The sequence below is a fragment of the Rhinolophus hipposideros genome (assembly GCF_964194185.1).
Source record: "Rhinolophus hipposideros genome assembly, chromosome: 22".
Lineage (NCBI taxonomy): Eukaryota > Metazoa > Chordata > Mammalia > Chiroptera > Rhinolophidae > Rhinolophus > Rhinolophus hipposideros.
The window spans coordinates 38,913,404-38,931,061 of NC_138068.1; the positions used below are offsets into that span (position 1 = coordinate 38,913,404).

General features: G+C 43.9%; 1 protein-coding gene across 1 annotated transcript in view; it reads left to right on the forward strand.

Moving 5' to 3' along the window:
- DTD1 (D-aminoacyl-tRNA deacylase 1) overlaps nucleotides 1–17,658 on the forward strand; it is a 192,029-nt gene that overhangs the window by 22,077 nt on the left and 152,294 nt on the right. Inside the window, exon 4 of the mRNA XM_081034398.1 lies at nucleotides 6,273–6,379. Within this exon, the coding sequence (XP_080890524.1) occupies nucleotides 6,273–6,379 (107 nt within the window). The remainder of the gene's footprint in view (nucleotides 1–6,272; nucleotides 6,380–17,658) is intronic.

The window sequence follows — 17,658 nt, forward strand, 5'->3', positions numbered from 1 at the left end:
TTCAGTCTTAGTTGTGGAGGGCGCAGCTCAGCTCCAGGTCCAGTTGCCACTGCCAGCCGCAGGGGGTGCAGCCCACCATCCCCTGCGGGAGTCCAACGGGCAACCTTGCGGTTGAGAGGACACGCTCCAACCAACTGAACCATCCAGGAGCTCAGCGGCAGCTTAGGTCAAGGTGCCGTGTTCAATCTTAGTTGCAGGGGGCAGAGCCCCCCACCATCCCTTGAGGGACTCGAGGAGTTGAACTGGCAACCTTGTGGTTGAGAGCCCACTGGCCCATGTGGGGAATTGAACCGGTAGCCTTCGGAGTTAGGAGCATGGAGCTCTAACCGCCTGAGCCACCGGGTCGGCCCCCCTTTTCTGACAACAGAATATTTCCCAGCCAAGTCACTTAGGAGATGCCATTACTCGAGCTGCTTGTCTCTGCTGATGGCTCTCTGAGGTGTGTTGGCTGCTGTATTGGACTCCTTGCCCCAGTGATGGTGCCCTGCATCAGCTGAGCCCTCTGGGGAGGTGCGGCTAAGGAGCGCTCTGCCCTGATGGAGGCTGCTGCACCCTTGTGGACAGAGCTGCCGTTGCGCTCGTGGCCCTCCAGAGTCACACTCCCACGGGCTCCAGGTGTGATGCAGGCTTGTGCATCTAGAACAGACTCCTCCAGCAGCATGACCCTAGACTCGCCATGTGTTTATTTGAAGCCCCCCAGTACCACATATTCCCTTCATTGCTTCGTTCCCAGCCTGTACACCAAGTGTTGGGTCTCTATCGGGAACACCCTCTTCCCCGTCTACCCTGGCCCTGAATAGGTAGAAAGTAGAATAAAGAGGACACCTGGCAGTGAGGATCCATCTTGATGGTTGAGGGAGCCGCCTTTTGGATGTGCTCAGATGGCCTGGCCTGAGGCTCAGTCTCCAGTACTGGTCCCCAGAGATAGGCCAAGCCCCAGCTTGGTCACACCCATGCAGGGCTGGCTATGGAGAGCAAGAACTTGGGTCTTTTGTTCTCCCTGTTTTTCTTCTTCATAGCATACTTCTAAAGTGTGTTTTTTTGTCCCCCCCCCCACACACACACTTATTTGCCCGTGGACAGTGGTAGGAATGACAATCAGATTTCCTGCTCCCTTCCTACTAACTCAGGTGCACCCTCATGCATGTGACCTCCTGGGACGACTGTCCTGTTATCATCCGAGATCCAAATGAGCATAGAGAGGGCTTCTTGAGGGTGGTCTCAGTCAGTTAAGTGTTGTTTAAAGGGACTAGGACGTCAGCCTACACAGGGGTGCCTTGACTTGGGGTCAGAGACAGACAACTGTGCTGTAGGCCACATCACAGCAGGTTTGGCTCCAGTGGGGTTTTCCTGCTGAAAATGTGGCACAAACTGTCGGACACGTGCTTCTTCTCCAGCTCTGGAGAGAACCCCAGGGCTTATATTTATAAGAACAACTGGATTATATCACCATTGGAGCCCAGATGTAGTTTTATAGATATGTTTTTGTCTTTTAAGATTATTATTATTTTTAGAATTTATAAATCATAATAAAATTTTAATATAGATACCAGCAACATTACCATCCCTGAACAAATATTGATAAAATATTAAATTTTTTTGATTGTTTTTAAAAAATGTTTTTATTTCCCTGACCAGTATAGTTTTTCTTGGGATCTTTACTTTTTGATCTGGACTGAAAAAATTTTACCATTTTAAGACCTCTTAAAACCTGTCTTTGGATTTATTGTCTGTACAAATGGAGATTCAGATAATAGTTCTGTTCTTAACTGAAGAGAAACAGGAAAAGAAAATAAATTTCTTGTTTTGGAATGATAAACATGGTGAAGCATATGTCATGAATCCTGGCAACAGGAATTCAAGGTCGGAAATAATTCGTTTCCTCCTGAATCTGCCTTCAGCATCCCTGAGGAGTGCAGCAGCTGAAATTTGCTACTAATTGTAGCCATAATTTTAGCATGCAATTAAACACATGATTTCCTTCCCAGCTGATGTCTTTTTAGTTCCTCTGACATGGATAAAACAAAAGCTCCGTAGATTTGAATACCCATTTTAACCTGATAGGAGGTCACCGGAAAGTCACCATTATTTGAGCATATTTAGCTACTCGGTAGGAAGTAGATTAATCTTGGCTATAAAAATGGTGAACAGATTGGGTACTTTTAATACAGTTTTCAACACTACTGTCTGTGTTCTGAAGAAACCAACAGTTGGTGTGCCCATTTTGCTAAGGCTCTCCATGAGGTTAAGGATTATTGGCAGGAGTCATACTAGGTGGGGAAGAATCAGAGGTGGAAACTGTGCAGTTGTTGTAGTGGGAGCAGAGGCTCACGGAGGTCATCTCATGTTGTGGCAGGTCTGGTGTCTGAGGGACCCCAGGACCTGAGAACAGAACCACTCTAGGCTCTAGGCTGATCCGCCCTGGGCTGGTGTCCATTCACTGATTTTTCTCTTCCTCCCGGAGGGTCACATTATGAAGGAAGTTCTGTGTGACATAAGGCCTCTGTACCCTTATGGGGGAGTTTGGGACCACCAGAGAGCGAAGACTCTAAATAGGTTTCTCTACTTACGAGTGTTTTTTTTTTCTTTAAAAAATTTTTTTTTTTATTGGGGAAGGGGTACAGGACTTTATTGGGGAACAGTGTGTACTTCCAGGCCTTTTTTTCCCCCCAAGTCAAGTTGTTGTCCTTTCAATCTTAGTTGTGGAGGGCGCAGCTCAGCTCCAGGTCCAGTTGCCATTGCTAGTTGCAGGGGGCGCAGCCCACCATCCCTTGCGGGAGTCGAACCAGCAACCTTGTGGTTGTGGTTGAGAGGACGTGCTCCAACCAACTCAGCCATCCGGGAGCTCAGCGGCAGCTCAACTCAAGGTGCTGTGTTCAATTTTAGTTTCAGGGGGCAGAGCCCACCATCCCTTGCGGGACTCGAGGAATTGAACTGGCAACCTTGTGGTTGAGAGCCCACTGGCCCATGTGGGAATCGAACCGGCAGCCTTTGGAGTTAGGAGCATGGAGCTCTAATTGCCTGAGCCACCGGGCTGGCCCTACTTACGAGTGTTTTGAGAGCCTGTTATATGCTGCTGTACATCGTGATTCTAGAAGGAAGAGTTCAAATAAGCGTGGTTTTCAGAAGTATGTGACTGTGGCATTTTTTATTCAAGGAACACCTGGTAGGACACAGTGTGGGAAGTGTCCCTCTGGTTGTATGGAGCCTCTTGAACGTGACTTTTCATAATAAAAAGGGCAAACACTGATTTCGCACACACCATGTGCTACCCACTGTCCCAAGCACTTTCACGTACAGTCTCATTGAACTTTCACTATGAGTAAGGAGGTCATCTTGTTAGAATCCCTGTGATGCAGGTGAGAAACAGCCATCGGGTGGTTAAGAAACTGGCCTAAGGCCTCAGAGCTAGTTAGGGGCTGGGCCTTTTCTCTCTTCCAACCTGAGTCTTGGTTCCCCTTCAAGTCTTGACCCTTTGGACCCTTCATCTGAGAAGCCTTTCTGATTCCCTCCCCAGTCCCCAAGGTAGGGACTCTGACCCTTCTCTGGTTCCAGGGCCAGAATCTCTCATGAGCTTACAGTGCTGCATCATTACCACCATGTGACCGTGTGTTCCCCACACTAGACCATGGGCTTCATTAGTGTCAGGCTATCTGCCTTTGAGCTGGGTCTTTGGTTTCTAGCACTGTGTCTACTAGCACAGTTGCTGTGAGTGAAAAGTGGTGAGTGATTTTCACAAGTGGGCTGGATCTCATACACTGTCTTTACTCCTTAATAATGGTGGGTAGGGGCAGAAGAGTTTGGAGGGTTCTTGGTTTCTGAGGACTCGTACTAATTTAAATCTATGGACCCAACTCCTTTCTTAATTTTGTATTAGAGCTGGTGTTTTGCCTTGTGTAAGTGTCCATGTGTCGTCAGCAGTGTTTAGGCCCAGCACCTAAGAGAGTTCCTTGGATGGATGGAGTTGATGTTCTGATTATTCCATGGCATCATCTCTCAAAGCATATTCTTGGCTTTCTTTATAAATGTAATTCAGACTTTGGGGTTCGGTCAGACACAATTGAGTAGGTTTGGGTGCTAAAACACGGTTGGGAATAGGACACATGGAGATGCTCTTTTCTGGGACAGCCTGTGGCCAGTTTGACAATGTATTCCTGGGGACAGGATGAGGAGGGAATGTGGGGCAGGCAGAGATGAGTGGCCCCCAGCTCTGGGCAGTCCCTCCTGTGAGGAGTGAGGTATCTTCTCAGTTCTCTGCAGTGCAGTGCCTTCTGGAGGTTGACTGGCCTTTGGATCCAACAGTGAGGGAGCAGGACCACCCTCCTACTTTCCACTGCGCGGAATTGTGGGTCAGTTACAGGGCAATTTATGAGGTTATTTTGGGGGAGCCTCCTATATAACCTTTCCCTTTATATTTAAATTGTATAAAATTTTTTAACTATGAAGCATACAGAAAATATAGATACCTGTGTACTAACTACCCAGTTGGTCACATTTATGAGGTGTGATAAAAAAATACAGTGAATGTTTAAATAAAAAAGAAGTATTATTACAGAGTGGCCAGTTCACTCAGTTGAGCTCAGTTAGAGTGTGGTGCTGGTAGCACCGAGGTTGCTGGTTTGATGCCTGCATGGGCCACTGTGAGCTGCACCCTTTAAAAAAAAAAAATTACAGTAAAGGACACTTTGCCATTAATCCTCATCAAAATACTTCTCTCTTTGACCACACTTATCACATTGTTCTGGAGCAGTTCTGGAAGTCCTCTTTTGTGAGAGTCTTTAGCTGTGCTGTCGTGGCTGCTTTGATGTCCTGAACCGATTCACAACGTTTACCTTTCGTGGTCACTTTGGGGAAGAGCCAGAAGTCGCACGGTGCCAGATCCGGTGAATAAGGTGGATGAGGACACACCGTAATGTTTTTATTTGACAGAAATTGCTGTACCAGAAGCTATGTGTGACACGGAGGCTTTCTCATTGTGATCACAAAATATGGTGAATGCTGCTGCCAACTGCCATCCAACCGAAAGACAGCGATCTTCAGTACAGGAAGTGGCGCACTGAACCTTAGTAACAGTGTGTGACAAGTTTCAACTTGTTCGGCGCACTCAGTCAGGTGTGAGCTACAGTTGAGAGAAGGTGTGTTTTAAAGTGTGCCATAAATCATCCAGTGTCATGACAATGCTCTGTGTCACACATGGCTTCTGGTATAAGGCAGTTTCTGTCCAATAAAAACATTACGGTGTGTCCTCATCTACCATATTCACCGGATCTGGCACCGTGCGACTTCTGGCTCTTCCCTAAAGTGAAAATGATTCAGGACATGGAGGCGGCCACAACAGGGCAACTAAAGACACTCATGAAAGAGGACTTCCAGAACTGCTTCAGAAAGTGGCAAGAACAGTGGAATAAGTGTGTTTGAAGTGAGGGGGAGTATTTTGAGGGGGATTAATGACAATGTATCTTTTACTGTAACAACTTTTATTTAAACATTCACCTTAATGTTTGATCACACCTCCAACTTTAGGTCTCTCTCAAATCTCACTGCCTTCTCTTCAGTGTAAATGTTGCTGCTATCCTGTATTTGCATTTGTCTTTCCTGCTTATGTTTTTTTGAGATACACACACATGCACACGCACACAGATAGTCATAAGTAATATACCTGTTTTAGGTGTTTAAAAATATAGAAATGATGTTGTGATGTATCCTTGTTACAGTTATTTTTTTAAAGATCATATTATGTTTTTGAGATTTGACATGTTTGTGGATGTGGCTGCCATATTGTAGTATTCCATGGAAGACTTAAGGTAGAGTTTATGAATTCATTCCACACTGAGGGACAGTCAGTTTGTGTCCACTTTTTTCTTTCATAAACACTGCCAGAATGAACACCTTTGAGTATTTCTTTCTGTATAAGAGTTTCTAGAGTGGAATCCCTAAAGTGGAATTCCAAGGTTGTAGGGTTTATTCAACTTGAACTTTACTGGGCACAGCACCAAAATGCAATCCCAAGTCATGCCAATTTACTCTCCTGCCATTTTACAGTCGTCTTAACTGACATTTCCCCCCACCCTTGGTGTTAGCAGATCTTTTCATTCTTACCAAGTCTGTAGGTGCGACGGCACCTCTGCTGTTTAATGTTGTATTTCCCTCACTACTGGTGGGGTGGGCCAGCCCTACTCTCCAGGTTCCTGATCACATTGATCTAGGTGTGCTTTTTAGATGAGCTATTCTGGGGTCTCAATCTTTTGTAACTGTTTGAATCACTCTTTCAGATGGCAAGTTTGGTGCCTACATGCAAGTCCAAATTCAGAACGATGGGCCTGTGACCATAGAACTGGAATCCCCAGGTCCTGGCGCTGCTACTTCTGACCCAAAGCAGGTAAGTCTGGAATCGGGGGTTTGTCCCCTGGGTGCCTATAACATCTCTGGCTTTGATTTAGACCCTTGGAGCAATTCTCAGTATATAAGATGGACAAAAACACTTATTTGCAGTAACTTAGTATTTATTTTAATACATGTTTTCTCAAGAATGCATGTATTTACACTTTATCTCCCTAGTGCTGTGCCAGGCGGGGACAGCACTTCTCCCTGGTCTCCTCCTGACTTTGATTCCAGAGAAGATGCCTTTTGCAGAGCTCAGTTCTCCCTCTGGGCTCCGGCTCCCTGGTGGGGTGCCTTGGCGCCCACCCGCCACCGGATGGCAGCAGAGTAGCAGCACAACTTTACTTGGTCCTGGACTGCCTGGTTCACTCATTCGAATAGTGGGTTTTATATGAGGTGTAAGTAGATGTGTCACCCGATGTTCTTTTGTAAAACCTAATTTTTCTAAAGCAACATCTGACCTGGATTTGCTGCCAACTCTGTCAGCTTTCAGAAAAAATTTTAATTAAAATAGAGAAAGGAAATCAGTGATAGCTCTTTTAACCTGTGTGGTTCTCATAGATACTTAACATTTCTAAAGGCTTTAATTAATGCACCCACTTAGTAGCCTTGGAGACACGTGGAAGGGGGCAGGCTGATGAATGAGAACTGAAGGGACATTCCTGTTCCTCCCTTCCTCCTTCCCTCCCTCCTTTCCTCCCTACTTCTCTCTTTTCCTCCCTCCCCACTTTCCTCTCTCCTTCCTTGCTAGGATGCTGTGAAGTGGATTAATGCAGTAGGTGTGGGGAAGCATTATATAAACGTAAGACTGTATGTCCTGTTCAAAGTCATAATTTTTACAGGAAACATAACCTTCCTTTTTTGTTACTGATTCTTTGGATTGATAGAAAAACAGGAATATGCCTGATGCAGTAGTGCTAGACTTCAAAGGTGGTAATTGAGATTCCTAGAATTACCGATAACATTAAAGAAATCACAAATAAAAGATCCACCTGAAAATTGAAACTTTTTGTGTATTAGAATAATTTGAGACTTATGGAAAAGTTGAAAAAAAGAGTCAGTTTCCATACAGTCTTTACCAACTTCCCCAAATTTTACTGACTTTCATAATCATAGTACACTGATCAGAGCATTCAAATTGATATTGGTACAGTACTGTTAACTACATGACAGACCTTATTTAACTTTCGCTAGTTTTTCTCCTAATGTCCTTTTGCTGCTTCAGGATAACCCACATTACGTCTAGTTAGACTTCTCCAATTTGTGATGGTTCCTCCTTCTTTCCTTTTCTTTTATGACTTTGACGCATTTCAAGTGCACTGGTCTGCTGTTTTGTAGCATGTTCCTTAGCTTGAATTTCCTATGATTACATTGAATTTATACATTTTGACAGGAACAGCAAATAGCACAAAAGTAATCTTGTGTCCTTCGTGGGGCATCAGATGAGAAGGTACATGATATTGAATTGCCTTATTACAGGCGATATTAACCTTGAACACTTAGTTAAGGTGGAATCTACCAGATTTCTCCATCCTATGTGAAGTTTTAAGCTCTCTCCCCTTGTCTGTCCTCTGGCTTGTTCATAGCACATGACTCTTATTCTGCTTCACAGAGAAAGAAGCCTTTGGATGGCATTAACCCTGCTTCTCTGTCCCCTCTTCCTGCTGGAGTAGCAGAGCTGCCATTCCTGGTGCTGAGAACAGCACCTCCCCCTGGGCCAGGACTGGCTGTGGGCCCTGCAAAATGAGTGATAGAGGAATAGAGATAGTGGAAATGTAATGGCTGTGTGCGATGTCAGAGGGTAGTAGATGGGGAGAGGGGGGTTATCACTGTGCGAGGGATATAAATGATAAATGTCTATTACATTGTTTTGTGCACCTGAAACTAATAAAAAAAATGTTTAAAAAAGTGATAAGGGCCCCTTTTTCAAAAATTTTTAGATTTTTCAAGATAGTGACAGCAAAGCATTAAACCAAGGGTGGGGCCCTTCTGTGACTGCGCAGACTGTGCACCTATGGAGCCAGATTGACCTGGTTGTGGAGCTCTCCTCACCCTCCCTGCTCTTGCCGCCCTCCCTATCCTCCCACTCCTTCTACCTTCCCAGCAGCCTCCACTAAGCCCTTTGTCCTTTTGTCTCTTTCACTCATCCATCTTATTCCCTTCGGCTTTCAAATATTCCCAAGGATTTCCAGTTGAGAAATGCCTCTATTTTATCCATTTGCTGTCTCCTCAGTGTACTGGTCTCATCTGCAGAGACTCTCACTGAGGTCCCCAGAGACCTCCATGTTGCTTTACTTCATGCCTGTGGCCTGAGGCCCACTTGACTGGACCACTCAGCAGCTCTTGCCACAGTTGCCTCCTCGCCTCTGGAAACTGTCTTGAACCTTGTTTTCCAGGACACTGTTCTCTCCTGGTTTTCCTCTTGCCTCTGGCTGCTCCCTCTGGTTTTATTTATTCATTATTCTGTAGTTTTTGATGTATTATTCTACTTTAACTGTATTTAGAGAAAAGTTTTAGTCAAGTTATTTTCATTCTAAATATTTTTCTGGAAGTGGTAGAATAATACATCATACCTTTAGGATCTTCATTCTTTTTTTGTTGTTATTAGTTTCAGGTGTACAAAATAGTGTAACAGTTAGACATTTATACCCCTCACAAAGTGATAACCCCTTCCCTCAATCTACTACCCCTCTGACATTGTATATAGTTGTTACAATTCCATTGACTCTATTCCTTATGCTGTCCTCCACATCCTGTGACCACATATATATAAAATTATAGTTGACATTCATTATCATTCAGTTTCAGCTTCAGGTGTACAGTGCAGTGGTCAGGCATCTACACTGTCTTCATTCTTCTTTTAACTAGTACCTTCTCTTTTCTTCTTTAAAACATAAAAACAAATAGGCACAATTTTTTAACCTCTAGTGAGCCACGCTAACTTATTAGGATAAGAAAGTCTTTTATTTTAGTTATTTCTGAATCTTTTATGAGCTTTCTCCTCAAATGCATGAACTGTCCTGTGTCAGTTTCACTTGTTTGTACCAGTTAATTGACACCAGAAGTCTCAGACCCTGGAAAACTCCGCAGATCTCTGTCTTTCAGTTGTCCAGTAGATGGCAACGAGTAGGCGTGGAAGGGCCCCTGTGATGGTGGCTGCTGGCCTTACCTGTGGCCTGTCTCTGCCTTTCCATTGTCAGTAAGACGGGATTCTCAATGGGCAAATGGCTAATTTGTTTGTTTTTGTGTTGGTAGGAATACTGCAGCCAAATTCTTTTTACTGATAGGTAAACATGTATTTCTATCAACTGAGCTTTTGATTCTAAGTGTTTTATTTTCTCCTTCACTACTATAGTGGTGGAAATTGCATATGTTACAGAAGAATGATTCTTTTGGAAAGTTTTTAAATGTAGGCTCTTTAAGCCATTTGAACAAATGAACTGTGTGTGTGTTTATGCAGCAAGTGTCTTTTTAGTATTCAAAGTGTGCTGGGCACTGTGAGGAAGAGAGAGAAGTGCTGTGACACGGTCCCTGATCCCAGGGACAGATTTAGGGCAACATAAACCTGGAAGGTTTAACAGTGAAAGAGGTAAAGAACAGTACATGACAATTTAGGGCACGTCCCAGAGGATTGGAGGTTTTAGGTGACCTTTAAGGATGCAGAGGGGAGGAGGCATTCTCAGTTGCTGTTTCCAAGCTTGTACTGCCAATAGGGTGGATTCTTATTTGTAAGAGTCCCAGAGCTCCATTTCTGGGTGCTGCAGCAGCTGTTGATTAAGACTGGTAAAGGTAACTAGGTGTTTGTCTGCCTTAAGCAGATCTCTGCCTATTTTCGGAACTGGCCACTGCCCCTCTGCACGTTTCCCCATGACTGCACCAGCACTATGCCTAGTGCATTTATAGGCTGTTGTGTGGGTCACATGATGTGTTCTGACAGTGAGAAGAAGTTAGAAGAGAGATTACCTTCTTGCTCTGAACAATTTTTTTTAAAGTGAACAGAGCATAGAAGTAGAAGCAGAACCACCAGACAGAAGCTATTCTCCCTGTTGCTTTTTTTGTGGAAGAACACAGTTCTGGTAGGAACATCCTGATTATTACTGAGAAAAGATTGCTAGAGTGTGAGTTCTGTGGGTGGCTGGATAGTGGGAGATTTCAATATCTTAGTCAGCCATTCCTGATGGTAGAAACTTATTCTTGCTCTTGTTTTAATCTTAAATACGTTACCCTTATTTAGTGTGTATCAGGGTTATTTTCTGGGTCTCAAGTGGATGGCTTTGCACATGTGTGAGAGGAGATGCTGGGGGTGGGGTGGGGGGCGGTGTTTCCCGATGAGGAGAAGCATTTTGCAATCAAGAGGCTCTTCCCTGGGGCCCAGGGCCTACCTAGTTTATAGTGTTGCCATTAATTATTTATATTCTCATTTATTTAGTGGAATTGAAAGCCTTACTAAATTGAAATTCTGGAAGGAGCTGAAAAAATGAACTTTCAAATACACTTCTTTGAATTAGCTCACATGGATATTGACAAAAATCACTGGGATAAATTGAACAGTGAAAAATGGTGCCAGGGCTTTTGTGCTTCTCTGAATATCACCATCACTTCATTTATAATTTTGTCTGTACACTTGTCTTATCAGCAAGTATTCATCCCTGTGCCTGGAAATCATGAAATGTCTAGATTGAGACATGCATGGCTTCTGTAGGATCAGGAAGAAATAAGTAAAGTAGACAGGAGGATGGGTAAAAGAGTTCCATTGGGTTTCATTTATTTGTACTTCCAGTGACAGAGGGAGCCTTTTCAGTAATATGAGCTGTGGAGTCCAGAAGGTGAAATGGTGAAATGGTGAAATGGTGGCAGCCCCATGGATGGTGCACAAAGGTTGGCTCTCAATTCATGCACATTTCAGTTCAAGGGACAAATCTAATGAGAAGTATTCGTTTTTTATTTTTTATTAGTTTCAGGTGCACAAAGCAACGTAATGGACATTTAAACCCCTCATAAAGTGATAACCCACCCACCAAGCTACTATCCTTCTGACATCTTATATAGCTGTTATGATACGATCGACTATCTTCCCTATGTTGTATTATACATCCTGTGACTATACATACCTATATATTTAGTTATAATTGACATTCAATATTATTCTACTTCAGCTCTTCAGGTGTACAGCACGTTGGTCAGGCATCTGCACAGTCTATGACGTGACCCCCCTGATAAGTCCAGTGCACATCTGGCACCTTACGTGATCTTTACAACATTGTTGATTATACTCCCCATACTGTATTAACTACCAATTTGTATTTCTTATTGCCCTTACCTTTCCCACCCTGCCCCCAACCCCCCCTCCCATCTATCACCCTAATAGATCTAGTACCTATCTGGCACCATACCTAGTATTTCAATATTACTGAGTATATTCCTTATGCTATACCCTACCTCCCCATGACTACTGTGTAGCAACCAATTTGTACTTCTTAATCCCTTTCCGTTTCACCTGTCCTTAACCCCGCTCCCATCTTAAAGAAGTCCCTCTAAGATTCCTTGTAATACTGGTTTGATGGTGATGAACTCCTTCAGCTTTTTCTTGTCTGGGAAGCTCCTTATCTGTCCTTCAATTCTAAATGACAGCTTTGCTGGGTAGAGTGATCTTGGTTGTAGGTCTTTTCTTTTAATCACTTGGAATGTTTCCTTCCACTCCCTTCTTGCCTGCAAAGTTTCTGTTGAGAAATCAGCTGCCAATTTTATGGGAGCTCCCTTGTAGGTAACTAACTGCTTTTCTCTTGCTGCTTTTAAAATACCCTCTTTATCTTTAACCTTTGGCATTTTAATTATGATGTGTCTTGGTGTGGGCCTCTTTGGGTTGATCTTGTTTGGGACTCTCTGTGCTTGCTGGGCTTGTATGTCTGTTTCCTTCACCAGGTCAGGGAAGTTTTCTGTCATTATTTCTTCAAATAGGTTTGCAATTCCTTGCTCTGTCTCTTGTCATTCTGGTACCCCTATAATGCGAATGTTGGTATGCTTGATGTTGTCCTGGAGGCCTCTTAAACTCTCCTTAATTTTTTGGATTCTTTTTTCTTTTTGCTGTTCTGGTTGGCTGTTTTCTTCTACCTTATCTTCTACATTGCTGGTTGGATCCTCTGCTTCATCTAATCTATTGTTGATTCCTGCATATATTCTTCATTTCTGTTATTGTTTTCTTTACTTCTGACTGGTTGTTTTTCATGGTTTCCATCTCCATTTTTATGCTTCCTATTTCTCTGTTGAAGTTTTCCCTGAGATCATTGAGCATCTTTATAACCAGTGTTTGGAACTCTGTGTCTGATAGGTTGCTTATCTGCATTTTGCTTAGTTCTTTTTCTGGAGCTTTGTTCTGTTCTTTAATTTGGGACATATTTCTTTGTCTCTCCATTTTGGCTGCCTCCTGGTGTTTGCTTCTATGTATTAGGCAGGGCTGCTATGTCTTCCAGTCTTAGTAGAGTGGCCTTATGTAGTAGGTGTGCTGTTGGGCCCAGTGGTGCACTCTTTCTGGTCGCCTAAACCACGCATTCCAGGTATTTCTTGTGTGGGTTGTCCTCTAGTAGTTGAGCCTTGGTTGATAACTGCACATTAGTGGGAGGGACTGACCCTTGGGCTAACTGGTAGCGAGGACTGACCTTGACTACAGTGGAAGAGCTATAATGCAGGGGCTGACCCTACAGTGCAGGATCTGCCTCAGCAAGACTCTGGTGTCTTCCCAAACCATCCATTGGGTGTGTCGTTCTAGGAGGCAGCTGGGTGATGCTCCAGCTTGTTTTGGAGCTGGCCACTGGAGGCGCCAGCCTCAGAACCATCTGGGAGGGTATCTCCTGTAGGAGGTACAGGCCCGTGCCCCACCTGGGGCCACCCAGCAGGAGCCACAAAGAAATCTGCAGATGTCTGCCACCCATGCTGTTCTTGGAACACCTTGAGAGGCCAAGCCGCGAACCAAGGCCAGCTGCCACTAGTGCTGCGCTTAGGCCTGCTCAGTTAGAGGTACAGGACACACTCAAGCTAGATTGCTGCTTGTCTGGATTCCAAGAAGCTTTGAGAGACCCTAGTGAAGTCTGCAGCACGAGATAAGGCGGGCGGTTTATATGAAAAAGCCACTGGAAGCGGTTTGAGTGTGCCTAAAGGTTGGGTGGTGCAGGGTCTCCAATTGCCAGGGTGCGGTGGACTAATGGTGGAGACTCAGATATGGTGGCCACCTGTGTTTGATTGCCAGGAAGGGGGAGGGCTCAAAAAAGAAACAATGGCCTCTGCCAGCTCCCCCGTCCAATAGAAAGCCTCCTCTCCAGCCCCCATCCCAAGCCAGACAACTCATTTCTCTCTGCCACCTTTCCAGTCGCTGCCCCAGCGCTGGAGCTCAGAATGAGTGATTCTGTTGGTGGGTAAGTCCTCATGGAGTCCCTTTAAAAGGAGCTCCTGGGAGTGTAGCCTCACTCAGTCTCACTCAGTGACAATCTCTGCTTGTTTTCACAGCCAGAAATTATGGGGACTTCTCTCCCCTTCCCTGCAACCCTGGGCTGGGGTGGGGCTGGGACCTTTTGCTTATCTGGGGGATGGGAGGGACCCCCAGAGCCAAAATAGCCTTCCCGATCTTTAATGGTCACACATGGGTGTGGGACCAGCCGGTTCTGCGTCTCTGCTCGTCCTACCAGTTTGAAGGTGGCTTCTGCACGTCCTTAGTTGAAGGGCTTCAGTTCAGCAAGATTTTAGGCGATTCTCAATAATGGGTTTTTTGTAGATTAATGGTAATTTTGACGTGGATGTGAGAGAAGGTAAACACAGAGTTTACCTACTGCGCCATCTTGGTTAATCTCAGAAGTATTCTGAATATCAGGAATAATTATGTTGAAGCCCATAAGTTTACATTTCTTCGTAGAAGAACATTTACTTGATGTATGTATTTTCTTTCTCATTCTTTTTTTTAGGCTTGAACTCCAGATGCTAGTTCCCGGATTTCTATAACTTTCAACTCAGTTTATGCATGGCCTGAGCCAGGCTTATGTTGTTGACTTGCCACAAGAGTGTGCTTCTGAGTCTGGTTGCCAAAATGGTACCGAGGTCCTTCATTTATTCTAGTCGTTAGTTCATTTTGTCACATTTATTGAACAAATGTTGATGGAGACTGCTGCTTTGTTTATACTCAATTGTTACTAAAACAAAAATGGGAACTTAGCAAGAGATTCTTTATCACAGTGTTTTTGTTGTTCTTGTTCATCTTTGTCACAGTGTCATGGTGGGCATGTTGGTGACCCTCCTGGGATCTCGCCTGATACACAGAGGGTTTCCCAGTAGGGAGGGGCTGGCACCTGCCAGACCTCTTGGGCTATAGGAATCACCCCTGGTTTTCTTTCAGTGTGAACATCCACTTTCCTGAGTAGAAAATAGCGCAGCTCACTGGGGAGAACGCAGGGTGTGCATGCTGGGTGTGCTCCTGACCTCCCTTACTCCTGCCCTCTGCGCTAGCAGCCAGAATCTGAACTGAGTACTGCCAGTGTGTGGGGGTGCCCTGCTCAGGGCATGCACATCTGGCTGGTAGGAAAGGTTGGGATCCTTCTAGATGTTTCTAAGCAGGCTGGCTTCTACCTCGTTGGGAAGGTGCTAGGGATCGCTTTTATTTCAGCATTTTAATTTGTTTCCATATAGACAGTTGTCCTAAGTTAGTACACCATAGAATTAAAAAGAAGCCTTTCCAGGAGATACATGACTTTGTCTCTTTGCCTGCGAACCTACCAATGGATTGACCAATTCATTGACCTTTATGTTACCTTCTTAAATTCATAGCGTATGTTACCAAAATTGCAAAAATTGAAAAGGATTTGTTTCCTGCTATTGGAACATGGCTAGTAAATTAAAAACTGTGATATTTTTCTTTTCTACCTTTGACACACAAAACATTTCTAATCTCCAACTAGAGCAAAACATCTGTTTTGCGTTTAACAATTCTCTCAGGTCACTAATGGGTTAGTGCATTTAAGGTTTAAGGACTTTGTTCCTATGTATGTGTTTTGGGCAGATTTGTAGTTATTTTTGTCTTCTAATCTCATTTGTGGATGTGTTTAAAAAAACAAACTTCTTACCTTACTGACTTGACCTGCCAAGGATTAACTAGCATCTTTTTTATTCCCGAAGGAGGTAGGTAAAGTGTATCCTTCTGTGGATTTATACATTGAGCACAGCAATAATTTAATTACACAGAGTCAAGATTTTAATTGGGATTCCTAGCTTTTTAACTAATTTATTAGGAACTTTATAGCCTCAGGCAATTGTAGAAAAATGTTCGGCTAGTCGGTGGTATTTTGTAAGAAGCCTTGTTCAAACATTTGCATTACTAACAGAGAGAGAAGAATGATCTGGAAATGATAGAAATAAAAAATGAAGCACTCCCTATAATTTTTTTCAAAAGGACTGCCCAGTAGATAAAACACTTTACTGCATAGAGGTGTTTGCCAATATACCCTAGTTTAGGTGCAGTCTGACTGAAAGGGGCTTATCTTCTTTAATAAGTTTGTCTCTAAGAGAAGGTAAGGATGAATGAGTGGGATGTGAATTGGGATAAGTGGTCTTTTAAGGGTTCACGAACTGCTCTGGGCTTGTCTTCCAAGTTTTTTGTGTATCTATATGTGCGAGTGCCTTTTGCTGGGAGAGCCCGAGGCTTTCATTAGATCCTTGAAGGCCTCAAGGAAGTGAAGGTACTGGCAGGCTGGGGGCTGCTATGTGCAGGGGTACCACCAGAGTCACTCAAGGCTGGTGGTCATGGTCCTCAAAGGGCGGTCTGAGGACCACCAGCTTCCAGCCACTGAGGGTGTATATTATTATAAAATGCAGAATCTTGGCACTGCCCTCCACCTCAGGTTTTCTGAACCTGACTTCCTGGCATGTCTGGATGTGGAAGGCAAAAGAGTAGTTCATTTATGTTTTTAACCATTTCCTCATGAGCTTGTCATGTACACTAATGTTTGAGACTACTGGACCAGAGGAAACCAGACATTGCCATTTTTATCTGCTCCAAGTGTTGATGTCTTCTGGACCACCCTGCCATCCCCTCCCCTCCAGCCAGCTGAAATGTCTAAAAATACTTTACAGCCTGTGTTACTGCAGCTGCGAGGAAGCAAGATGGACTTGATTTCCGAGGTCACATATGAGGCTGTTCTCATTCATCAATGATCCTCAGTCCCTCAACACCCCGCCCCCATATACACAGCAGTGATGAAAATATTTCCAGAGCATGGTGCCTTCCTGACACAGTTACAGATGTGTCAAGGGAAAGCCAATAGAACAACAACAGCTCAATACATTAGTGACCGATGACGGGCCCCTCTGCTGAGTGGCATTGAGGCGTGGGCTAGTGGAATAGCTTGTTTCTTGAGAGATGAACTCCATGAGTGGATTGCCCAGTGGCTGGGCAGGATTGCAGTGGTGTGGTCTTTAAAGATTTTTAGTTGAAAAGCAATTTATAGTTCTCTTGGTTTGTTGGGTACCAGACATGGAATGCCTTACTCATCAGTCGACTTACTGATGGGACTGGAATAAAAATTCAGGATGACCAACACCTAAGTCTTTGCTTGGAGAATTGCAGTTTAATGAAATGTATAAATTTTGAGGCTTCATGGGCAGTTAGCTAATTATTTTCATTTAAACATACATGAGACATTGTTTTTTTTTAATTTATTAGTTTCAGGTGTACAAGACAAGGTAATACTTAGACGTTCATCATTTATATCCCTCACACTGTGAACCCCCCTCCCCCCATCCACTATCCCTCCGACCTCACACCGAGCCATCACGTTATATATATAAAATTATAGTTGGCATTCATTAATGTTTAGCTTCTGGTGTACAATGCCATGATCAAGCATCCACAGTATCCCTGAGGTGGTCTCCCAAATAGGACACATGTCCATCGGATACCCAACAAAATCTTTACGACATTATTGAATACCTTCCCCAAATTAATTTTCAAAAAACCCTGAGGCCATCTTGTGGTTACCAGCTGCTTCCTAATCCCTTCACCTTTCCCCTTGTTCCCCCCCAGCCCCGCCCATCTAACAACTCTCGGTTTTTTCTTTGTGTCCCCAAAACTGTTTCTGATTAGTTCATTCACATATTCTTTTCTTTAGATTCCGCATATAAGTGAGATCATATGGTACTTGTCTTTCTCTTTCTGACTTATTTCACTTAACATAATGTTCTCTAGGTCCATCCATGTTGTTGCAAATGATAAGATTTCTTTCTTCTTTATGGCTGCGTAAT